We start from the raw sequence: 23,395 nt of genomic DNA, 5'->3' as shown, positions 1-23,395 counted from the left end.
GGGCTCGATGTTATCTTTGGTTGTTGGCACCGGCACGTTGAAAGAAGCTCTTTTGATAGACTTAAGTTCATGATGAGCTACTCTGGTGCTTTTGATGCTCTGGTGCGTAATTTTCAAGCTATTCTGGACTTACAAGTGGAGAGCAGCCGAAATAGGAGTACCAATGGCAAATTGTTGAATGAAAGTGTGCAAAGAACGCAGTGTTTTCTGCTCGCTACGACGACACGTGCCGCCTGCGTCTCCCACCCACAAGCTACCCTCATTGACTGCCGAGCGACTCCCGGTCCTTTCCACTTTCTCCCCATCAACCAACACTACCTCTGTGCAAAGGGTACGTTTTACAAAGAAAGCGCAATGGAACAGGGCGAGCTATTCACTCCCTAAAGGTTATCTCAGACGACAAAGAGACAGTAGTCCGTGACTATGGAGCACTGACCTCCAGAGGAAAGTATCACACTGCAAAATGAAACAGTCTACACCCTCGGAAAGGAATGAACACTTGAAAAGCAACAATATTGAATTCGAGCGCACCCAAACCCTGGTGAAGAGAAAGCTGCGCTGGAAACAGATACAGAAGGCTGCCAGCGACAACAACCGAAGGGACCCCTGATTATCAGGTCTGAATAAGGCGAGGAAAAATGGCCAGAGAGACACTCCAACAATAAAAGACATTATCTAAGCAAGCGACTCAGCGAGGGAGTGGGCTTCAGCAAGGAATCTACACTAAGTTCGAGGGTTAGACGCGAAGATGAAGGTGGAAGAAAAATAGCAAGTCCCTGCCATTTACAATGCTCAATCTGCACTCGGTAAAGATGCCGTTGCAATAATTAGACCTGAATTTGAACCTGATGGCGAAATTCACGCAAAAACTCGCATGGGGATGGATATATCCTTGCAAAGGAAATGAACTGACTAAACCCTCTGCAGCAACTGCACTAAAAGTGTAGGTTTTTGAATATATTCCAAGCACGATTACATGACATGAGACAATGCCTCGGAATTCACCTGAAGTGACGAAGTTGAAACAATGGTATGGTCAGAGCGGCACTGATGGCCACTCACTTCGGCCTAATGTGCTTCGAGAAGCCCTTGGGACGATACAGAATTTTCATCAACATCTGGCCCTAATCCATCCATACCCCAGAAAAAGCGAAGTGGCTTTGCAAGCCGTGAACCTTGCTTCAGCTCCTCTGAAATGGTTGCCCTTCCAGGGTTAGTACCGTCGACTGTGGCTGAGGAGTATGCCGCTCTGCCTTGGTGCCGAATTCATGCTGCTCCACTTCTAACTTCCAAGAATACACAGCACGATCTCTGAAGTCACTGTCTTTGACACTGAACACATCATGGGGAAGTCCACAACACTTCTCGAGGAGCCTTTGACAAGCAACCTTTTGATGGAAACCTGCCTATGTTCATCCCAGGGAGATCGCTCTCTGTACCACGTTCAAGGTTTTGGTGGGATTAGAATGCAGGGTCGTCGAGATTCCCGTAGCATATGAGGTAATACATTTTGAAAGTCCGTATACTTGAGAATGGAGGATTTGGGGGGGTCCATTCGCGACTTGGCTGCCGTCACACGTTTTGAAAGAACTTTGTTCACGTGCTTGTCAAGTCCTTCATGGAGTTTGAGAAAGCCTACACTACCTAGGTGCTGAGGAGCCGGCACTAAACGTGGTTTGAACAAGCTTTGTCGCAACGCCAGGAGAGTGTCCTCCTTTTGCATCCTTCTTCATGCCCCGCGGTTCGCTTTGCAGAGTCGCATTGAGGAGCTAGAACTAACAACTACAAGAATTTTTCAACGAGGCTTGGTCTGGTCCAACAGATGGGAAGAAAGAAGAAAGAAGAAACCGGTATCTTTTTTTGGCAATTTTCGGAATGTGTACCGAGGTGTTCAGCGAGACTAGCGGGAGCTAGTAGGCGCTAACTCCGATAATGTTCCGTATCCGCATGTGCTTCACTCATGCGGTAAGCCATGCGAAAAATGAAGAGGAACAGCAGCCAACGAAATATCGTTCTGGGTTCGAATCTTTGCAGGTTTAGGTAGAAGATTCTTTGCATCTCAGGTACGAGGTGCACAGCATCATCTCAATAAGCGAGACAATGTCGCAACAGTGCCTACATATGTCAGCCTCAACCTCGGTGCCACCGTGCCGCGTTCGTATTGCACGGATATGTCAGTTGACATGCTCAGAATCGTGCCCAGTGCACGGAGTATATTTCAGTGGACGATGCCCTTCACAAGGACGGGACCAGATTGGTCCTCACTCCAGTCGTGGCGCCTTGGATAACCCTCTCTGCATTGATTTTTGTTCAGCAGACATTGTATGCCTGATACATGAGCAGTCACACAGGGAGAATCATTCTAATAACACACAATGGAACGTCAAACCAGCCATGCGTCAAGCACCGAAGAAGCATACCGGGATGTCTATGAAGCAGCGATTCATGATAGATTTCGGGATGGAATCCAAGCCCTTGCTCGGCGGAAACGGCCTGGCCGCCGTCATAGAGCCGTTCACATCGAGGACCAGGATCCCGAATTGACAAGAATCGCAACCAGTATATCCAGGCACATTGGAATCACACCAAAGGCTCTCGCAGACGTTGATCCACGCCTTGACCCCGAAAATGAGGAGTTTGACTTTCGTTTCTGGGCCTCCACCATCGTTCAGATGATCAGAGAGGACGGTATCCAGAGAGCCAATGTTGGTGTTTGCTTCAAGTCTCTCACCGTGTGTGGCACAGGCTCGAGTCTCGCTCTACAACCAACTGTCGCAAGCCCATGGCTGACTCTTGCTCGGATGCCCATGCTCCTCTCCAGACACAAACAAGAGCCCAAAGTGATCCTCCACACTTTGAATGGCTGCGTGAAAAGCGGTGAAATGCTGCTCGTATTGGGCAGGCCTGGTAGTGGGTGTACAACATTTCTGAAATCGATATCAGGTCAACTGGGTGGCTTGACAAGAACATCCGAATCTGCCGTCCACTATGATGGAATTGCACAGGATCTTTTTACCAAGAATTTCAGAGGAAAAGCGCTCTACAATCAGGAAAATGATGAACACTTCCCGCATTTGACCGTGGGACAAACACTGCATTTTGCCGCACAGGCGCAGACGCCAGAAACTCGAATTCAGGGAATCGATCGAGCAACACAAGCCAATCACATGGTGGAAGTCATGTTACGCATTTTCAGGCTCTCCGCTGTCCGACACACCAAAGTCGGCAACGACACCGTTCGCGGCGTCAGTGGAGGCGAAAGAAAGCGTGTGAGCATCGCGGAAATGGCCCTTGCGCGCTCACTACTTGCTGTCTGGGACAATGCCACCCGAGGCCTGGATTCTGCTACGGCATTGGAGTTTATCCGGTCCCTGCGCACTCTGGCTGATGTTGCCGGAGTTACCCAAGCTGTCGCACTTTATCAGGCTAGCCAGAACATCTATGATGTCTTTGACAAGGTTATGGTACTGTACGAAGGACGACAGATATTCTTCGGCCCAGCGGATTCCGCGCGCTCCTATTTTGAGAAGATGGGCTGGTATTGTCCTCCGCGTCAGACAACCCCAGACTTCCTAACCTCCGTTACCAATCCATCGGAACGGCAAATCCGTGTGGATTGCACCGACAAGGTACCTCGAACTGCCGTTGAGTTTGAACAATACTGGCATAAGTCGGAAGAGTACCACGCCTGTATGGTCGAGATCGCCCAGTACGAGGAGGATGCAACAGACAACGGCCGCCTTCAAGCACTCCGGGCGGCACATCACGCTGCACAGGCCCATCACACTCGCAACTCGTCTCCGTTTCTCATCTCCGTGTGGATGCAGGTCCGGCTATGTATGAAGAGATCCTGCCAGTTATTGTCGAACGACAGAACCTCCACGATAACACTGGCGATGGGGCGAATCATTCTTGCCTTGATTATCGGCAGCATCTTCTTTGATCCACCCAAAACCACAGCGAGCCTTCAGTCCAGAGGGTCGGTGCTATTTCTTGCCACCTTGATAAATGCGCTGATGGCCGTCACCGAGATTGGAGCGCTGTTCGGCAAAAGAGGTGTTATTCAGAAACAGAACACCTTCGCATTCTGCCACCCGTTCGCAGATGCACTCGCATCGTTCATTGTCGATATCCCTGTCAAGTTCGTCATCTCGACCTTATTCAACTTGGTCTTCTATTTCATGTCTGGACTCCGACCCGATGCTTCGAGCTTCTTTACCTTCCTGCTCTTCAACTTCGTTTGCACACTGGTTATGTCATCCATATTCCGCAGCATTGGCGCCGCCTCGAAACAGCTTGCCCAAGCTTACGCAATCGCCGGTGTTGGTGTCCTCACGATGGTCATATACACGGGTTTTACGCTTCAGACCTCATACATGCACCCTTGGTTCCGCTGGATCAACTACATCAACCCGATCGCCTACATATTTGAAGCACTGCTTGTCAACGAAGTCCACGATCGAGAGTTCCCTTGCGCTCCACAAAGCATTGTCCCTCCCTATGCTCGAGGCGCATCTAACTTTGCTTGCGCCGTTATCGGAGCTAAGCCTGACCAGCGTATCGTCGCTGGAGATTCGTGGGTACAGTCCGGCTACCAATATAGTTACTCCCATATATGGCGAAATCTCGGGATCGCGTTCGCCTATATGGTGTTCTTTCTCGCGTTCTACCTCATTGCCACAGAAATCAGGTCGACCGTCAATGCTCAACCACAACGACTCGTCTTCCTCGATTACAAAGCAGCACAGGGCCTGAAGCCAGATGAAGGAGACATCGAGGGAAACGCGATCAGCGACCAAGAAAACCCCTCTCCAGCCCTCTTTAGCTCAAGGGATGCTGCGTCCATCTCAGAGACAGGATGTACGAGTATCGCCAGGCCGTCGAATGAAAAGGAACGTGGACAAAAAGGAACGCTGTCGTGGGAAGACCTGACACTGGAAATTACAGTTCAAGGCAAGAGCAGACGTCTTCTGGACAACGTTAACGGTTGGGTCAAACCCGGTGTAATGACTTGCCTGATGGGAGTCTCAGGTGCTGGAAAGACAACTTTACTCGACACACTTGCACAGCGTCACAACACCGTCGGGAATGTGTCCGGTACGATCAAGGTAGACGGCATGCCATTGAAACCTTCATTCCAGCGAAAGACAGGATATGTCCAGCAGCAAGATCTACATTTGCCGTCCAGCACGGTCCGCGAAGCTTTACGTTTCTCGGCGCTTTTGCGCCAACCTGCCTCGGTGCCGAAGAAGGAGAAATTCGCGTATGTCGAGAAGGTCATCGAAGTGCTCAAAATGGAACACTTCAGCAATACAGTGGTTGGTCAACCAGGCGAGGGCCTAAACATCGAACAGCGAAAACTCTTGACAATCGGCGTCGAGCTAGCTGCCAAACCGTCAATCCTCTTCCTAGATGAGCCCACCTCGGGTCTCGACTCGCAGAGCTCATGGACGATCGTGTCGCTCTTGAGAAGGCTGGCAGATGACGGCCAGGCGATCCTCGCCACCATCCATCAGCCGTCGGCTCTGCTCTTCCAGCAGTTTGATTCCATCCTCCTGCTCGCCAGAGGCGGCTGCACCACTTACTTCGGACCGCTGGGTACGGATTGCCAGACGCTGACTCGTTATTTCGAGGGACATGGAGCTCGAGCTTGCGGTGCAGCGGAAAATCCTGCAGAGTATATCTTGGATGTCATAGGCAATGCTTCCCACGACTGGTCCCAGGTTTGGAAATCAAGCCCCGAGTTTTCCACTGTCAAGGCCAGCGTCTGCAACATGTCGCCAGGTTCCTCCCACCAGGAGCTCGATGCTGATGACCGCCGACAGTTTGCCGCCTCTTTTGCCATGCAATTCCAATGTGTGATGCAACGACTCTTCCAAACCTACTGGCGAAGTCCCGGCTACATCTACGCCAAGCTGCAGTTTGCGCTTCTCTCCTCTCTCTTCATCGGATTCACTTTTTATCTGCAAAATGCTTCGGCGACCGGCATGCAAAATGTGATCTTTGCCATCTATATGCTCAACGCCACATTCTCGTCCGTGGCCAACCAGGTATGGTGCTTTAATTACCGGACGTTTCGTGGTTGCTAACTCAATTCCCAGATCATGTCCAGGTTCCTTCCACAACGGGCACTGTTTGAAGTCCGCGAGTCTCCATCAAAAATGTACAGCTGGCTGGTGTTCTTGCTACCGAATATCCTAGTGGAAATACCCTATCAAATCTGCCTCTCGGTGGTCGTATGGGCGTGCTGGTTCTTCCCGATCTTTGGACTTGACAATGACTCAACGACTCGTGCGCTAATGTGGGGATTCTGTCTGCAATTCTTGCTCTTCGGATCTACCTGGGCACAAATGCTCATTTTCACGATGCCGAGCACCGAGACGGCGGGTGCCCTGTCAACCATTCTGTTTACGCTGAATCTGCAGTTCAACGGTGTGCTCCAACCGCCATCCGCGCTCCCAGGGTTCTGGATCTTCATGTATCGCGTCAGTCCCTTCACCTACCTGATCGGTGGCTGGGCTGGAACGGGCTTGGCCAACAGAGCGGTCGTCTGCGCCAAGAATGAATTGGCGGTCTTCGATCCTCCAACCGGACAAACTTGTGGCCAATATCTCTCTGCCTACCTCGACGGTGGCGCGCCAGGATCGCTGCTCAATCCGTCCGCCACGGCAAGCTGCGAGTATTGCTCGATCAGAAACGCCAACCAATTCCTTGAACAGTCGTGGATCCACCCCTCGGACAATTATCGGAACTTGGGGATAATGTTTGCGTACATTGCCTTCAACATCTTAGCTGCGATCTCACTGTACTACATCTTTAGGGTTAGGGGATTCTCAATCAAAAGCCTACAGAAGCCCAAGACAAAGAGACATGTGGCTGAAGGGGAGAAAGAGCAGGAAGAGAAGCCTCATCTGAAGCGAGGCTTCTACGTGGGGTTTTACTATCATTTGGTGTTGAGTATTTTGAGAAATCTGGTTCGGTAGACTTTTATGTTCGGTTTGGGGTCGGGCACAGATAGGGCGAGGTTTTGGGTAGACAATAGTCTAATTGATGCGTTTTCCTTGTGCTTTGGACAGACTGTTCTCTGGTAGTGATTGGGAGAGAGGGTGAAATCCTAAACCCTGACTACCAAGAGCATGACGACCGAGAGGCATACAGATTTACAGCCACACCTGGATATTCTCCAAGCCATTTCAGAGGCCTTTTTCTGGTTCCACAAGATAAGGCATGGCAGGACCGGTTTTGCCACCATCTCTTGAGAGAAGAAAAATTGTGGTAACCCTAGACATCTCTTCGGTTGTTGTAGTAATGCATTCGTCAACATGATCACAGTTAGGCATCGACCAGGAGTGAAGGTAGATCGGAGAGGCGACAGTGTTCTACCCTGTGTCAAAACTTGGCTCGAAGTCAGCACTAATATCTTGAATGTAGCCCTGACCATTTGATCCTGTGCTCAGCAAAGATCATTGGGACGTTTGTACGTGGTTCTGTGGGAGGCGTTCTTTGGTGGCCCTGATCGGCGGTTGTAGTGCACCTCCTCGTATGCTGGCATTGACCTCGCCAAGCTAGGGTGCTAGGTTCGACCGTCAATATGAAAACAATGGCGATCGGCAACCGTGGCGCGCATCGAGGAGATTGTAAACCATGCAACATGTACGAGAAGAAGGAAGAGGGGCGTGTTTAGGGGAGTTGGCGAATGCGCGCCTGATGGGCCTGGTGAGCCTCATCTGCTGCACCCTCTGGCGGGCCTTGGACCGGCAACGACAGCAACGACAACAATCGTCATGGCGGCCTGTCCATATCCAAAGTCGATCCCTCAGTCATGGTCTTGTCGACTACGCGAAATTTTGAAGAGCTGGCCCCGGCCCCCAGCTAAATCCGTCCGCTCGAGCTGAATCCGACTTTCAGCGCCGCCATCGGGCTTAGATGCATTTTGTCTTAGGGGCTTCGTTTGGTTAGTAATTGCAGCCGTCTCACACACTTGCCATAAGCATCTTCTCACTGATTGATATTTGAGCAAGTGATCAGAGCACGTACACCACTAACGACCCGCACGGTCTAAGCTGAGGCCTTAAGAGCATTCCTACGGCCTAAGAACGGTTAAGACGACATGGCAGGTCAAGGTAACCTAAGCGTTAGCACTTTCCATGTCAGTCCAACTACCCTTTCCAGAACTCCTGTCGTTTACGGCCATCTGGTAGGGATACGATATTGTGTGCAGGTAATGGGATGTCGACGATGTATGAAGAGCACATAAGGCGAGCATTCCGTCTCTGGATGTCTGATGGAAAGATGTCAGAGCACATCGAGTTTCTCCTCCATCTTTAGCTTCCGCAGGCACAAGTTCTGGACAGTATGTTCACAGCCTATCATAACTTCACACTCACCATGTCTCTCCGTAACACAGTCAAAGACCTTCGGCGAAGTCTCCCGAGCCACACAGCTTCATCTCCTAGCTCGTCCCTCGAGACAGAAATCATCGAGCACCTCAGGGCATGTCCAGCATATGAAGCCCCGACATCCTCGCACATACAACCCATGAACTCGGACTCATCACGCAGCTTCGTCGAGTGTACACTCGACTCGGAGCTAGCATCGGGAGATGCTCCTCCACCATACATGAAGCTCTCCAACGGGAACAGAAAGCCCGAATACTCGATATCCGACCCTGCCCGAACCGCAGATGCGAAGCGATCTCGAAGCGATGGTGCATTGTGTCTCCGGTGCAATGCACGCAAGGCCAAGGCATGGTATCTCCGGCAGACGGCGTGCACAAGCCCGTAGACGGGGCGTTTTCTAAGATCATGGGAAAGGACAACGTGGTCGGAATATGTGTATCGAAGGCAACTTAAGTTCGGGGTATGAGGATGGCGTTGGGGAAGGGTCTAGGCAATCACAGTGTTGTTCATGGCGATCATGACCCCCTGATTTCCATACGGCGTCGACGCGTACTCGTAGTCACAATATGAACCTACTCAGTTCCTCAGTCGAGCTTGGGTCTTCAGGATAACGCCTGCTTGTCCTCATTCCCCTAGGTGTAGCAGCAGTAGTCCACCCTGGAAGGGCAATTGTTGTAGCATCCGCACATCCGATGTCAAACCATGGCACAGTACCGAGTTCTCGCTACGCTGGTGCACAGAAACACATTTCGCGCCATCGTGTCACAGTTTGGGCTCGGGTGCGCGGAGTTGGGTGTAGTAAGTGATACCCACCAGCTAGACGATGGCTGATATTGTCCTATCCCAATTATGTCTCTCTGCGACGGGTACTACTCTGTGCCGACGTCGCACAAAAGGGCTTTGTGTTGCGTGTAAGTGAGGTCATTTTTGGTTGTTAATTCGAGGCGGTTGGTTGGAGGTTTAACCGACTTGACCAGCCACAACAGCCGCGGAGAAGTAAAAAGCAGATACTGAACCATCGTTGGGGCGAGAGATGGAGTAATAATACATCAGGACCTGGCAAGGATCGAAAAGGACCACTGACCGCTTGCGCCACCACTCGCCGCATGGCCGTGACTGTGAGTCCACTCCTTTGCAGGAGAATTGCCCACAATCCCACTTCCGCATGCCAGGTACAGGACCAGCAGTTGGGGCTGGCGGTGTTATTTCAGAAAGCAATGGAAATAAGCGAGGGCAGGCGAACTGCGGGAAGCGGCTTCGGGGCTGCTCTCTGGGACGATTGGTGAGGCTTTCGATATCACTTACTTCCCGCGGAAATGATAAGCTCCATTCTCTATCGTCCCCAGTGGTAGAAAGTGATATAAGATAACAGAATCTTTGTGCCCCGAAGACGAGTGACATGCCCTTCACTCACTCGTTTTGAAAGATCGACGACGACGAGGGAAAAGAAAAAGATGGAGCACATCGACGGGAACGTTATCAATCGCGATCTCACTGCTCGTATGAAATACATTCAGTCCTTCCTTGGTTGGGACGCAGCGAACGATGGGAAGCTCATTGAAGCGTGCAAACCGGTGCTTGCTCCCATTCTTACCAATGTCGTCGACGCCGTCTACGACCAACTGCTCAAATACGACATCACGGCCGCGTCTTTCGCGCCTAGACAGTCACAAGAGGGAGGAGCCACTGTGGACGCCAGCGTTGGCGACCTTCACGCCGGTCACGAAAATATCAAATACCGAAAGGACTTTTTGAAGGGGTACCTGGTCAGACTGGTCTCGAACCACGACTGGTCCCCCGAGAGCAAGTTTTGGGAGTACATTGACATGGTGGGCAAAGTCCACACGGGCTCGACGGATTCGGGCTTGAAACACCGCAAGAATAGACCTGCACTGTTTGTCGAATACCGCGAGATCAACCTCTTACTGGGCTGGGTCGAAAACGCCGTCACCGACATTGTCATGGGGGTCGAGGGATTGGAGCTGCAGACAAAGGTGGACATTCTGAAAGCCTTGAACAAGTTCTGGTGGATCCAGAACGATCTCTTTGCGAGGCACTATATCCCAGGCCTGAGGGAATCGCGGACACAAGACGCAGAGCGCCCGCTGACCTGGATTGACAAGTTGAAGGCTGATCCAGTATTTCCTATTGTCTCCGCGCTGGTGCTTCTAGCCGTTATTTTCGGCTGGAAGTTTTGAGGAAATGCTATAGAGCGACACTCTGGGCGTTCTACTCGCTTGACAGGTCTCATTGAAAGGTACCTGCGCGAGAGAGAGGAGAGTCTCCCGGAATAAATGGTCGCGAAAAGGATGTATACTGGCGGACTTGTGCAGGACTAGACCAAGGTAACGTGTAGATCACAACTAATGGTAGAATGCGCCTGGGATGACGCTGTTAAGGTGATAGATACCTAAGTGCGCTCAGACTAGACATGGACTCTGGAGAGACTTACCGAAAAACACCAATAATGAATGATATATCCAAAGTTTCATAGACAAGCGCAGCATTCGACGGGTTTAGGGGCCTCGCCGCAGCCAAGCCTCGCCTGCGAACAATTTCGCAGGCGGAGTTCCATCTGTCAATTATTTTGGCGTGTCAACGCTGGAAAGCAGAACAACTACAATTCCATCCTGCACACTCCCTAACCACTCACGAACACCTGCATAACATCCCTTCGACCTTCCAGCTTCATCTCAGGCGACATGATCTGTTCGAGCTGTCGGCGGACGTTTCTCACCCGCATTCGCGCCCTCACCCCCAACACCAATGTTTCTCTCTCTTCTATCGGCGGCTTGCGCTCTGCGTCGACAGTCCCTGTTACTCCGAATGCCGCTCCCGTGCCAGCTCCTGCGGCCATCTCGATAGACGGACCCAATCCCACTCAATCCTCAAACACATCGGGAATCTCCCAGCCTCTTTCCGAACCGCACACTCCCTCGACATCGACGGCGAAAACCTCGGGCCCAATCTCGACCAAAGACTCAAAGGCCCCGGCAAAGCTAAAGAGTTCGATACCGGGAGGCAAGGAGCTACGCGGTCTGGGCTACACAAAAGCAAAGCCGAAAGTAATGGCGATGGAGGACGACGAGTATCCTGAGTGGCTGTGGAAGCTGCTGGATGAGAAAAGATTGGGAACTGATGCGGAAAAGGTCGATCTAGCAGGTACTTGCCATTCCTCCATACACTGTTGACCCTTATAAAATTCCCGCCTCGCTAACACCTGTCCAAAGCAATGACCAAAAAGCAGCGCCTACGCTACGAGAAGAAGCAGGAACGTCTCCTGAAAGACCTACCCAAGGTGATCCCCGTCCACGAACAAAGCAAAGACCTGACAGGTCCTGGCGACGATGCTGTGATAAGTTTACAGCGCCGGCAAGAGGTCACCAGGAGCGCAAGGTCTGCGAGGCGGAGGAGCATCCGGGAAAGCAATTTCTTGAAGTCAATGTAGCTTTACAAGGAGGCTATTGCCCTGTATCATACACAATCACGGCACCGTAAAGAGGTGGCTTCTCGCATTCAAGACATCGAAATATACTCAGCGAATAATTTATTCCATATCAGTTGTGAAAACAAGTCCAAAGTGCCATCGGAACTGCCCTGGTATTTGATATCTATGTATGCTATGCGGTCGGTAACCGGTTTGCACCGTTGCCTGGCGCCTCTCCAACGCCAGGTAATCTGAAACCACGCCTGAAATATTCCCATGCCCTCGTATGCTTCCTGCAACATCATGTGCGTCCAAGTCATGCAAGCAGCTGGTATCGAAGATTGGTTTTCCGCCAGGGTATCATGATCATTCGGTTCGTCCAATTGCCCATTAGCAGATTGTCCATTCCCATCGTGTCTGTCATTGTCATTTCTTGCTCCTCATGATGCATTACCAAACGCCAATCGCAAAAACAAAGCCGTCACTAGGCGCGTATACTGCTGGCGGCTGAACTCCATCTCAGTCTCCTCAGCCCAGTCCCGCTCGACCTCACCGATTCTTGTCCACATCCCCCGCCGGGAAGACCCAACTCGCCCTCGATCCTCCCAACCTCTCGGCCCCAAGCGTATCCTGCACTGAAACTGATGGCCGAGAATACGAGCACCACGCCAGCTGAAATCATCCACGAAGCAAGGGTTGGGCTGATCAGCTCCTCGCCAGTCGCAGTGGCGGTCGCCTTGGCGCTGGTAGCCCGGACTTTCTTCGCACCGTGTCGATCTTTGCTTGATTCGCGCGATTTACGCTTGGTCTGCTTGTTGGGAGAAGAAGCACGTCTCTGTCGTGGCGGATTCACCAATTCTGATTCTGGGACAAGACGCAGAGCAGTCGGTTGCGTCGACGCTCGTTGCTGGGGTGGTCGGACATCAGGACCTTTGGGCCGAACGGCTGCGGCACACGAGAGTAAGGTTGTCAGGGATGCCCGCAATGCCGCGTCATGGTCCGGCTGGTATGATGACGCCGATGCAGGACGATTCCTGGATTGCATTTGACGTTGGTAACTGCGTTGAGTGACTGTGTGGTCGGCACGTGGCTCACATGCTGCTGCCGCGCCAGGCGGGAAATAGGAACCCGGTGCAGTTCGAGGCTGGGACGAGGGGGGGTGTGAGAATGCATTCGGCTGAGGCGTGAATGCTTTGTCTAGGCTGCCAACACCGAGCGCTGTCGAGGTATCGTCATCATCCACTGAGTCGCCTTGACCGATGTCTTCATTGGAGCTGCTCAGCACCCGATCACTTTCGCTCTCACTCTCTTCATATTCATCCTGGCTACTTCCGGCAGTGCTCGAAGACCGTGGTTGAGGATGGGGGACACGAGGGAGGGATTGAAGTTGGCGCGATAGCCGCTCGTCCCGGGACTGCAGCTGGAGCCCCGTAGTGATGATATCATTGTTGATGGATGATAAGGATGCTGTTGAAGCGTGAGAGGAAATTTCCACCCACGAGTCTATGGATGTGTTAGCGAAATTTGGAAGTATATGTCGCTGAGAGCAGGCCTCACCTTCGGAGCGTATGCCTCGGACGCTCGCATTAACCTGGGGTCCTGGATGAGATTCAGATGTCCAGGAAGTGCGAGGTTCTCCTCGCTCGCTCCTTAGGGACGCGAATGGCTCTGCTTGGGATGGCCTCATGTTTGAGAAAGACGGCGTTATCGGCTGTAGGCTAATGAACCCGGGGCTCTTGGCCGAGCCTGGCTGCGAAACTGTTTCCTCGGCTGCGCCGTGTTGAATCTCAACCGTTGCTGATTCAATAGTTTGGAAATTCTTCTGGAGGAAGGATTCAAGGATTCAGGCTCAATCGTGTATAGAGCGAAACACGGAAAGCAGTTGTAGGAGGCCGGGAGGTGCGTGGCAGAATAAATGTTACTCGGTAGAGTCCTTGGCTGGGTCTCACCGCTGACGGATGATGGTGGGGATCTTGTCTTGGTGGTGTAATTCCGCGACTGCGACGATCAGCCACGGCGGTCTGGTAGGAAGGCGGGGTAGTGGCTTTGGGCGACTTTGAAGTTGACACGTCTTGTATCGAAACCAGAGTGATTGTAGTGACAAGAGTGAAAGGGAGAATGAAAGGAGGGAACAAAGGGGAGAGACTGCGGAATGTTGAGTATCGCGAGCAGAGTCTATCCTGCCAAGGGCTAGGTCACTTTCAACCAGGCTTCTTGCTAGGGAAGTATGCAAGTCCTGAAAGGCATTCAAGAAGTCTAACTAAGAGACATGCCACTCAGCAGGTTTCCTGAAAAGGCGGCATCCCAGAAGGGGGTGCTGATCCCTGATTTGACGAACACGTATCAGGTGCAGGGGATGGTTGAGCCACAAGTGCTGATCAAGGGATGGAATCACGCGCTCAGGCCTTGTTGGCTGCGTCTGGCGGTATCTTGGGTGGTGCTGATGGTGTCAGATGAACCCAATCAATGACAGCCATCTGAAGTCACCACCTCCCAAGGCTTGTATTGCCGTATCGTGATGTCTCATGTGCCGACATCGGGGCGCGGCACACCTACTTGTGATCAACAACTTGCGCACCAAGAACAACTGGGGTACGTACAGGAGCTAACAAAAGACAAAAGAGCCGAAAATCTAACTGGAATAGAAAATGTTGAGTGTTTTCAATGTGGATTTCCATTGAACCTTGACAATCTGGTTTAAAAAAAAACCGACTCCCTCTATTAGACCCAGGAACAAGATCGAAGGAAAGAAAAGCAATTTGTAACTTTTGGGGACATTAACCTTTGCATCCTCACGCCGTGATGGTACATGTTTGTCGCATGCATTCCACGCACGTAGGACAATGCTCCAGGGATAATCATGGGTTGAACAGGCAATGAGACTCCAACTCGCAGCACCATATCCAGTGATCCATATGCAACCGAAGCTGAAGACACAGGGAGGGGTATCACAACTCAGAAGGTAGTCTTCTTGCCAGAGAAGTCACCGAAGCCGCCTCGGTTGGTGGTGCCGCCTCTTCCACCGCGAGCACCTCCGCGAGGACCACCACGGCCTCCTCCTCGTCCACCACGTCCACCAAAGTCCCTGCCGCCGCCACGGCCTCCACGAGGACCTCCGCGACCACCACGACCACCGAACCCACCACCAAACCCGCCTCCGCGGGCTGGTGCGTCACCATTCTGTTGACGTGGTTGGGCATAGTCCACACGCATGGGTCGGTTCTTGACGTAGGAGCCCTGCGCACCCTCGAGCGCACTCTTGGCCTCGTCCAATGTCGCAAAGGTCACGTAGCCATATCCTTTGACGTTGCCAGTGTCCTTGTCGGTTGGGATGCGGACACCGGTGGGGTTTCCGTATGGCGCAAAGATGTTGTAGACATCGTCCTCGGTGATCTCGAAAGACAAATTGCCCAGGAACAAAGTGTCGGAGGGTTCGCTCAAAGCGTCTCCATAAGACTGGCGTCGTTTCTCCTGCTTATCGCCTGCGTCGGGCTTCTTGTTGGCAAAGTCGACGTTCATGACACGCCCATCGAGCTCATAGCCTTGCTTTGCAACGTGGGCCTTGGCGGCATCAGCGGCGTTGACAAACTCAACGTATCCGTAGCTAAATCTCATCAGTCACGACGCAATGAATTCGAGATCGTGGTATCGACTTACCCCTTAGATCTACCATCCTCGCGTTGAGTGATCAGCCGAACACCGCCGAGCTCACCAAATTGTTCGAACTCCGACTTCAACCATTCCTCGTCGACGTTCCAGGAGAGGTTGCCGACAAAGAGGATGGATCCCCTTGAACCATCCTCCTCGACCTTTGTCTTCTTTGCGGCAGGCTCTTCGACATCTTCGGCCTTACGTTTGGCAGGTTTAGCTTCCGCCTCTTCATCACTTTCCTCAGAGTCATCGCTGCTCTGATCTCCCTCGCTGCTGTCGTCAGAGTCGTCATCTTCGTCGCTGCTCTCGGCAGCTTTGACACCATTGGCCTTGGCTGTCTTTGCTGCTTTGGGGGGAGCAGCTTCTTCGTCGCTGTCCGACTCGTCTGAGCTCTCCTCAGACTCGTCGTCATCTTCCTCCACAGCAGTCTTGCCAATCTTGGCACCTTTGGCGGCGGGCTTCTCTTCCTCAGACTCCTCTTCGCTGCTATCGTCGTCTTCCTCCTCGCTTTCGGAAGCTTTGGCAGCAGGCTTGGTCTTGGAAACAGCACCGTTCGATTTGGGAGCTTCGTCCTCGGACGACGATGCTTCAGAGTCGGACTCTTCGCTTGAATCGTCCTCGGAATCGTCCTCATCAACCTTCACTCCACTGGCGCCGTTGGTCTTGACATCCTCCTCAGTCTCAGAATCTTCCTCTGAGCTGGCCGAGTCCTCGCTCTCCTCTTCCTCTGAGCTCGACTCCGGCTCGGGAGTGGGCTCCTTGACAGGAACCTTCTTGTTCTTCTTATCTTTCTTCTGTTCCTTTGCGGCAACCTCCTTCGCGATCTCCTTGCTCTTTGCCTTCACACTTTGCGATGGCTTCGACACTGCTGCCCCCTTGACCTTCGACAGGACACCGGGCTTAGACCCTGTGCTAGGCACGGACTTGGACTTGACTTTGGACATATTGAATGCAAACTGAAAGAATGGCATGGTTAGCATGAAGCAGTAAAGAAAAGGATGGAGGGGATGTTACGAACTGAGAACCCTCGAGTTTGAAAAATTCACTCCCACGGAAGTCACTGAAAGAAAATTCCAGCGAGTGCGGCAAAACCCTCAATCCACGAAAATAGAATCAAAAGCCCTCGACCTCACTTAGTCACTTGCTTTCGCAAAAGACTGGCAGAAATGTGAATTTCTGCTGGAAGCGCAACACCACAGACGGACCTGGAACAGAACTCGTCGGCAGGATGAGACAAGCGGAGACCTGCGATGAGTTTTCGGGATACCCCCAGTAGCAACAGACCCACAGAGCCCTCGATAGACCTCAAGTACAGAGTAATGATGCCCTCGAAAATATGCCCACAGTTGTGAATGCTGGATGATGGGTGCAGCAGGAAAAGGTAGCAGAGGAGAAAGATGGCAAAGGAACCAAAATATGGACCTTCACTTTTTCTTTTGAAGCCGAAATTTTTCTCCAGGCGGCGAGGCGGTAAAAAAGCTTATCTTATCAAATGGATGGCTGGGTCTGGGCATTCAATCCTCTTCGGGAACCAATCAAAACGTGTCTACAACTGGCCACGGTGCCACTCTGCAAATCTCCAACTTCAGAGCCTGACAGGACCAGCTTTTGCTACTAAACTCTTGCTTCTGACCGCTGTCGAGCTGCTCGTCTGCTCCCAACTCAACATGTCGAGCCCATCGAACAACCACAGACCCAGGAAAAAGCGAAAACAAGCTCCTAGTCTTATTCGAAGCAACACCATCTCCGACATTGTCAAGATCGACCCTGATGACAGCAGCGCCATCACCCCCGAGTTTCCCCTGGTAGCTTTTCTCTGGCCAGCCCGGGGCACCACATCTCAATGGATTCTGCTGCCGCTGATTCTGATGATTGCCGGTCTCTTCAGATGGAGTGTTGGGCTTTGGGGCCACTCTGGATATCAGGCACCGCCGATGCATGGAGACTTTGAGGCTCAGAGGCATTGGATGGAGATTACAACCCATTTGCCAGTATCCAAGTGGTACTTCTACGATCTTCCGTACTGGGGTCTCGACTATCCTCCTTTGACGGCGTACCACAGCTGGCTATGTGGCAAAATGTACGTATTTTCGACTTGGAAAGAAATTCGAGAGCTGACGAAACATAAGCGGTTCTTTGTTCAACCCAGCCTGGTTTGAGCTCGACAAGTCTCGCGGCATGGAAGAGGCCGATCTCAAGGTGTTTATGCGCGCTACCGTTATTCTCTCAGAGTACCTCATCTATGTCCCGGCGTTGATTATATTCCTTCGCCACTTCAGCAGAGCCCACACCACGGGGACTACCTCAGCATCGATCGCACTCGTGGCAATCCTTATGCAACCAGCGAACCTGCTCATCGATCACGGTCACTTCCAGTACAACACAGTTATGCTCGGCTTCGTTGTCGCAACTCTCTCGAGCGTCTATGCTGGTCGACTCTTGTGGTCTTGCATTTTCTTCGTCGCTGCCCTTGGGTTCAAGCAGATGGCCCTATACTATTCGCCTGTCATCTTTGCTTACCTGCTAGGCTCTTGCCTAACTCCGAAAATTCGCCCTGGTAGACTCATTTCGATCGCTCTCGTCACAGCTCTTGCGTTCGCCGTGTTGCTGTCTCCATTGCTCCTCGGATCACTCTACGACATATACCAGAAAGTTTCCTTCTCTGAGATGGGCTCACCGCCGTTTCTTGCCGAGATGAGCATAGCTCTTGACCCTAATGCTCCTCTCGACATGGTCGTGCTGCAACTCAGCCAGGCCATCCACCGAATTTTTCCATTTGCCCGTGGCTTATTTGAGGACAAGGTGGCAAACTTCTGGTGCTTTACAAATACTTTCTACAAACTTCGCAAGTTGCAGGGAATAGTCGACCTCCCTCGTGTTTCAGCGATCGCAACTCTTGGATCTATCCTGGGACCGATGCTGATCATCGGCGCGGTACCTCAGAAGGCGCTGCTCCCATACGCACTAGCCACGTCGGCATGGGGATTTTTTCTCTTCTCCTTTCAAGTTCACGAAAAGTCGGTTCTGCTTCCATTGCTCCCAATGACCTTGCTACTCGGCTGCAAACAAGGTCTCAGCAAAGAGTATCGAGCCTGGATTGGGTGGGCAAATGCACTCGGCGTCTGGACCATGTTTCCACTGTTGAAGAGAGACGGGCTCACAATTCCCTATGCTGTGGTATCTCTTCTGTGGTGCTACCTGCTTGGGCTTCCACCGACCAGTGTGGGAGCGTATTACGACCCTGAGCACGAAAACATTACCGGTCGACCACAGGCTCCCGATGATTTGGCGACACCGACCAAAATTCTACATTTCCAGACCTACATTGTCATGGCATTTTGGCATCTGCTGGAAGCATTCGCAACTCCACCCGAAGATAAGCCTGATCTCTGGGTGGTGGCGAACGCATGCATTGGCGCTACTTGTTTTGGGATTTGTTATCTGTGGTGTTTTTGGAAATTGATATTGGAGAGCGGCTTGCTTGATGGATACTTTGAGGACCGATCCGATATCGATGAGACCCGACAGTCTCTGAGAGAACAGTTGGCTGTGAAGGAGAAAAAGAATAGATAGTCTGTCTATGTAGGAGTGCTCCCTCATACCGTTTCGATGCTCCACCCAAAGAACGGTGTCGACTTGATAGACGGGCATCCATCGGATGCCTAATTGTACATTTACCCATCCCCGGAAGCCTGGGGAAACCTCATAAAGAAGTCTTAACTCGTATATTCATCAATAGTGCTGTGCTCATTCATGCGTAGTTGACCACCCCCCTGACCGCCCAAATCTCGCCGTTGCCCACCTTTCCCACAACACCGTCGACAATCAAATTTCCCGGGTTGATCACTCTGTCGCCGTCTTCATTTTCCTCCCACCACAGTTCCTGCCCACCCAGTGTCTTTATTGTATTCGACCTCCCCTGCTTCCAAGGACTCACGGGTACCACATGCTCCTCGACAAATCTTTGTAAATTTCGGGCGGCTTTGTCCTCGTCCCTCTCAGCATTCACACCCGAATCGTCACCCGGTCTATCTTCCCAAGGTTTGCGGGGCAGGGCTTGCATCGCACTGTTCAAAGGAGCCAGGAGTGTCGTGTTGTCTTCTGGCTTGGTGGATTCTAGGCGTGAGGTGACGGCAGAGATGTCTCGTGTCAGTGATGCAAAGATATTGATCTTGCGGGTCTGCGGCAGTATATCGGATATCGACAGAGTATTGTCGCCAATGTGACCGCCAGGTTGTCCAGGTTCATCCCCCGCTTGAACGGGGCCGGGGTTCATTGTGTTCTGGTCTGGGTTGAGATAGACCACAGAGGAATCCTGGATCGATGAGGGATTACCGCGAAAGATGTCCAGTGGCGAGAGGGCAGCGGCGAAGGACAATGTGGAGAAGAGAGAGCACAGAAGAATTTTGCGATGCATGTCGGCGACAGATGGAATGTAAATTTGTCGGGTGGGATGTTCGTGGCACAGAATAGTGTGAATTCAAGGAATGCGATGATGGCTGTGACGTTGTCGCCGCAGGGAAAGCGGGTGTTGGCGGGCAGCTTTCGGGTTCATTCCTGCGCCAGCATCCCGTGACATTCACCCCCATTGATGATTTCCCGCCAAACATCAGCCATAGACCTACCAAGTCACCAAGGATATGCCTACAAATCCTTCATCTACCCTGCTTGGCTTGTTCCGGGCTCCAGATACGAATGATACACAAGGCAACCCTTCGGACCTATTCGAATCTGAATGCCAGGGAACGTTCTTTGCCTATCGCCATCATACAACTGATGAGCCCCTTGCCGTCAGCATTACACTGGCCTTCCTAAGAGCCTGTGCATAACATTTCGGCGGTTGGAAGTGCGAGGATGCTCTCCTCAATCGTTGACCATCCGCCGACAGGGCTCGACAAACTGTGGGAAAGCCTAAGGGCACCTCGGAGTCCAAACTCCTTACTCCACACCTCTCAGCCGCCCTCCTCCAGGTTCTGGCATATGAAGTCCATTTAATGGTTGACATTGGAAGTCCCAATGCCCGCTGAGTGACCCAACTCTCCCAGCTCTTCGGCAGCCACGCGTTTCAGGCACATCAAGAGATCCAATCGCTCTGTTTGAAAACGGCAAACAGGAAAGCAATACCCATATCCTAATATGTCGGCTCCCTATCTGTTTCGTGTTCTCTCTGAACCCTCCGGATTGGACCGTCAGAGTTGGGAGAAATGGTATTGTTCCGAAAATATACCCAGCCTAGTCAAAGCAAAGGCTGTTACACGGGCAGCATTGTACGAGGCGTTCGATGACTATCCGCTTGCCACCAAGACGCCGATTCAAGTGGGCCAGACCACTTTACACGATGTTAAAGTTACGCACACCGATATTGAGCCTCCGACCGAGAAGACTTTCCTCGCAATGTGTCAGGTCGAGGATCCGGCGTCAGCAAGAGAAGAACACTCGAAGAGGATTGCTCAGACTAGTGAAGTCCTTGCAGGAAAACCTCCAAAATCTTGTGCCACATGGGATTCACGAATCTACAAGCTAATCCAGGACTTCGACCCGAAAGGCCTTGGACACAGTAAGTGTTATCCTTGTAATCTTGTCTCGTGCACCCCCGGGAAATTCCACGCTCGCTGACTTTCGTTTCACCCTTGTTGGTGGATGCTCAGCGCCCGCGCCTTACATTCTCAACGTTCAAATGGAGCCAGCTGATGATGACGATTACAATACGTTTTACCGGGATGAACACTTGTATATGCTCTCAAGAGTCCCCGGCTATCGTCGCTCGCAGCGCTACCAGTTGGTGTCTTCGGACGATGTCAACCTCTCGGCGGTACCTAGATTCATGGCAGTCCATGAATTTGAGTCTCTGGATGCGTTGGATGGCCCAGAACTCAGAGAAGCGGATGCCAGCCCAAACACACACCGGGTCATTGGTAATGCTAAAGGGGTGAGTGTTAGGGGATTCAAATTTGTCAAAGGGTTTGGAGATATGAAAGGGTAGAAAGGCTTTAGCACAGCTTCCAGCGCCGCCTCCCTAGGTACTCGGATGTGATGATGGTGAGCTTTGATTTGGGGAGCCCACAGCATAGCCTAAGCGGACCTCCATATCCACAGTCCGGACATAGAAGTGCTGCCCTGTGGAGAGAGAAGTTAGGTGAATCCATGAACTTGTCTCTGCCGGAGGTACTGTGCCCTTTTTCCATGTGGGTGGCTTCACCTGAAGTCTAAACGCGAGCTTCCCCGTCCTCAAATCCCCTCAGCCTTGGCCCGATCTCCGCATTCCCGGTCTTCGGCCATCATTTTCCAGGTTGGAGAAGAAGAACCACAATGGTAAGGGGCAAATAAGCAAGTCAAGGACATGGCTCAGTGCCACGAGTGCCTGAAAAAGGAGGAAGCAGGGAGGAAACAGACGTCGAACTACCAAAATGGCTTCACGCAATAACCACGCCCTGATATTCGGCGCTTCCGGCGTCTCTGGCTGGGCCGTCGTGGACAAGTTGTTAAAGGACTATCCAAAGGCAGGAACTTGGAGCAAAGTCACCGCCTTGACGAACAGGCCTCTGGACATCGAGACTTCGCTGTGGCCAAAAACAGATAGACTCCAGATTATCTCCGGGATCAATCTACTGAAAGGGGAGCAGAAAACGCTTGAGGATACTATCAAAGACAAGATTCCAGGCATCGAAACGGTCACACATGTTTTCTATTATGGTGAGTGAAGAGTGAAAACCCTGATTGAAATCCACCAAGTCTCTAATCCCACTCTTTCCCAGCCTACAAAGCGAATCCCAACTTTGAGCAAGAGAAGAAAGATGCAGTGGACATGCTCGCTCGGTCGATCACCGCTGTTGATCGACTCTCTCCGAAGCTAGAATTTGTCGCCTTCCAAACGGGTGCCAAGGTATGTGGTTCTTGTGTCTTTTTAGGCAAAATACTAACTCTTCCTTTCCAGATGTACGGGTTTCTTCTTCAAGAGGACCACTACTTTCCTGTCCCTCTCAAGGAGTCCCTCCCCCGACTCAAGCCACCCTATAGTGACCAGCTCTTTTACCACGCTCAGCTCGACTGGTTGGGTGATTACGCCAAAGGGAAATCATGGACGTGGTGCGAAACACGACCCGACATCATTATTGGATTCGCACCGAACCACTCGGCGTACTCGTTGGGAGCATCCCTGGGCATCTACTTTTCGCTCTGGAGAGAAATCAATGGAGCCGGCAGCGTTGTCCCGTTCCCTGGAACCGTCAAAAGCTGGAGAGCCAAGCACAACGAGGCTGGTAGCGACATGATCGCGAAGCAGACCATTTTTCTTTCTCTACATCCAGAAGTGAGCGGCAACGGAGAGGCGTTCAACGTGGCATCGTCTCCCGAGCCTGAGACTTGGGAAGAAAAATGGCCACAGCTGTGCGGATATTTCGGCCTGAAATCCGCGCCTCCGAACAGTGACTCCAAGGAAGTTCGAGCATACATCAATGACAACCTAACCCAGTGGAAAGCTTTGGAAGAGAAACACGATCTTCGCAGGGATATTGCTCAGTCGGGAATCACGATGCCAGGATTCGAAATCCTCCACCTGACCCTGGCTGATTTCGATCGACAATACGACCTCTCTAAAATCCAGAAAGCGGGATTTAACGAAAAGAGTTCCATCATGGAGACTTGGGGTGAGACATTTGATCGGATGAGAAAGGCAAAAATGATTCCATAGATGGCGGCCTGAATGGATGAAGGCCGTACGGAGAAAACCCACAAGGTTTCTCGCATTGACTTTGATTACGAATCAAGATTGAAGTGTTGGTAGAATTATCTTGGAAATGAGGGAGCATGTATTCGAGTATATGCCCTAGCCATGATCAATGTGGAGAGAGAGATACAAGACTTAAACCACCACGCTTTCCATGTCTGTGATTTGACGTGATCTATGAGACGAAGAAGA

The 23,395-nt window shown here is 51.7% G+C and overlaps 10 protein-coding genes across 10 annotated transcripts; 7 read left to right on the top strand and 3 right to left on the bottom strand.

The window, feature by feature from the left end:
- Positions 1 to 2,375: 2,375 nt before the first annotated feature.
- Z517_10032 (uncharacterized protein) lies at positions 2,376 to 6,983 on the top strand (the record flags this gene model as incomplete). Its single annotated transcript, XM_013425940.1, has 2 exons — positions 2,376 to 6,050; positions 6,102 to 6,983. The coding sequence occupies 2 exons, from the start codon at positions 2,376 to 2,378 to the stop codon at positions 6,981 to 6,983; spliced, it is 4,557 nt and encodes a 1,518-aa protein (XP_013281394.1).
- Positions 6,984 to 8,388: 1,405 nt separating this feature from the next.
- Z517_10031 (uncharacterized protein) lies at positions 8,389 to 8,784 on the top strand (the record flags this gene model as incomplete). The annotated part of the gene is made up of 1 exon (XM_013425939.1): positions 8,389 to 8,784. The coding sequence occupies one exon, from the start codon at positions 8,389 to 8,391 to the stop codon at positions 8,782 to 8,784; it is 396 nt and encodes a 131-aa protein (XP_013281393.1).
- A 1,069-nt stretch (positions 8,785 to 9,853) lies between these two features.
- Positions 9,854 to 10,597, top strand: Z517_10030 (uncharacterized protein; the record flags this gene model as incomplete). Its single annotated transcript, XM_013425938.1, has 1 exon — positions 9,854 to 10,597. The coding sequence occupies one exon, from the start codon at positions 9,854 to 9,856 to the stop codon at positions 10,595 to 10,597; it is 744 nt and encodes a 247-aa protein (XP_013281392.1).
- A 504-nt stretch (positions 10,598 to 11,101) lies between these two features.
- Positions 11,102 to 11,847, top strand: Z517_10029 (uncharacterized protein; the record flags this gene model as incomplete). Its single annotated transcript, XM_013425937.1, has 2 exons — positions 11,102 to 11,561; positions 11,630 to 11,847. The coding sequence occupies 2 exons, from the start codon at positions 11,102 to 11,104 to the stop codon at positions 11,845 to 11,847; spliced, it is 678 nt and encodes a 225-aa protein (XP_013281391.1).
- A 463-nt stretch (positions 11,848 to 12,310) lies between these two features.
- On the bottom strand, positions 12,311 to 13,513 carry Z517_10028 (uncharacterized protein; the record flags this gene model as incomplete). Its single annotated transcript, XM_013425936.1, has 2 exons — positions 12,311 to 13,329; positions 13,384 to 13,513. The coding sequence occupies 2 exons, from the start codon at positions 13,511 to 13,513 to the stop codon at positions 12,311 to 12,313; spliced, it is 1,149 nt and encodes a 382-aa protein (XP_013281390.1).
- A 1,268-nt stretch (positions 13,514 to 14,781) lies between these two features.
- On the bottom strand, positions 14,782 to 16,421 carry Z517_10027 (uncharacterized protein; the record flags this gene model as incomplete). Its single annotated transcript, XM_013425935.1, has 2 exons — positions 14,782 to 15,430; positions 15,484 to 16,421. The coding sequence occupies 2 exons, from the start codon at positions 16,419 to 16,421 to the stop codon at positions 14,782 to 14,784; spliced, it is 1,587 nt and encodes a 528-aa protein (XP_013281389.1).
- Positions 16,422 to 17,144: 723 nt separating this feature from the next.
- On the top strand, positions 17,145 to 19,050 carry Z517_10026 (uncharacterized protein; the record flags this gene model as incomplete). The annotated part of the gene is made up of 2 exons (XM_013425934.1): positions 17,145 to 17,557; positions 17,607 to 19,050. The coding sequence occupies 2 exons, from the start codon at positions 17,145 to 17,147 to the stop codon at positions 19,048 to 19,050; spliced, it is 1,857 nt and encodes a 618-aa protein (XP_013281388.1).
- A 178-nt stretch (positions 19,051 to 19,228) lies between these two features.
- On the bottom strand, positions 19,229 to 19,894 carry Z517_10025 (uncharacterized protein; the record flags this gene model as incomplete). Its single annotated transcript, XM_013425933.1, has 1 exon — positions 19,229 to 19,894. One exon carries the CDS (start codon positions 19,892 to 19,894, stop codon positions 19,229 to 19,231), a length of 666 nt encoding a protein of 221 aa, XP_013281387.1.
- Positions 19,895 to 20,613: 719 nt separating this feature from the next.
- Z517_10024 (uncharacterized protein) lies at positions 20,614 to 21,460 on the top strand (the record flags this gene model as incomplete). Its single annotated transcript, XM_013425932.1, has 2 exons — positions 20,614 to 21,034; positions 21,126 to 21,460. 2 exons carry the CDS (start codon positions 20,614 to 20,616, stop codon positions 21,458 to 21,460), a joined length of 756 nt encoding a protein of 251 aa, XP_013281386.1.
- A 424-nt stretch (positions 21,461 to 21,884) lies between these two features.
- Positions 21,885 to 23,167, top strand: Z517_10023 (uncharacterized protein; the record flags this gene model as incomplete). The annotated part of the gene is made up of 3 exons (XM_013425931.1): positions 21,885 to 22,170; positions 22,233 to 22,360; positions 22,412 to 23,167. The coding sequence occupies 3 exons, from the start codon at positions 21,885 to 21,887 to the stop codon at positions 23,165 to 23,167; spliced, it is 1,170 nt and encodes a 389-aa protein (XP_013281385.1).
- Between the last annotated feature and the right edge of the window lie 228 nt (positions 23,168 to 23,395).

The sequence above is a fragment of the Fonsecaea pedrosoi genome, assembly GCF_000835455.1.
Source record: "Fonsecaea pedrosoi CBS 271.37 unplaced genomic scaffold supercont1.6, whole genome shotgun sequence".
Classification (NCBI taxonomy): domain Eukaryota; kingdom Fungi; phylum Ascomycota; class Eurotiomycetes; order Chaetothyriales; family Herpotrichiellaceae; genus Fonsecaea; species Fonsecaea pedrosoi.
The sequence above is the reverse complement of the archived record's forward strand: the minus strand, read 5'-3'. Positions and strand labels throughout refer to the sequence as shown.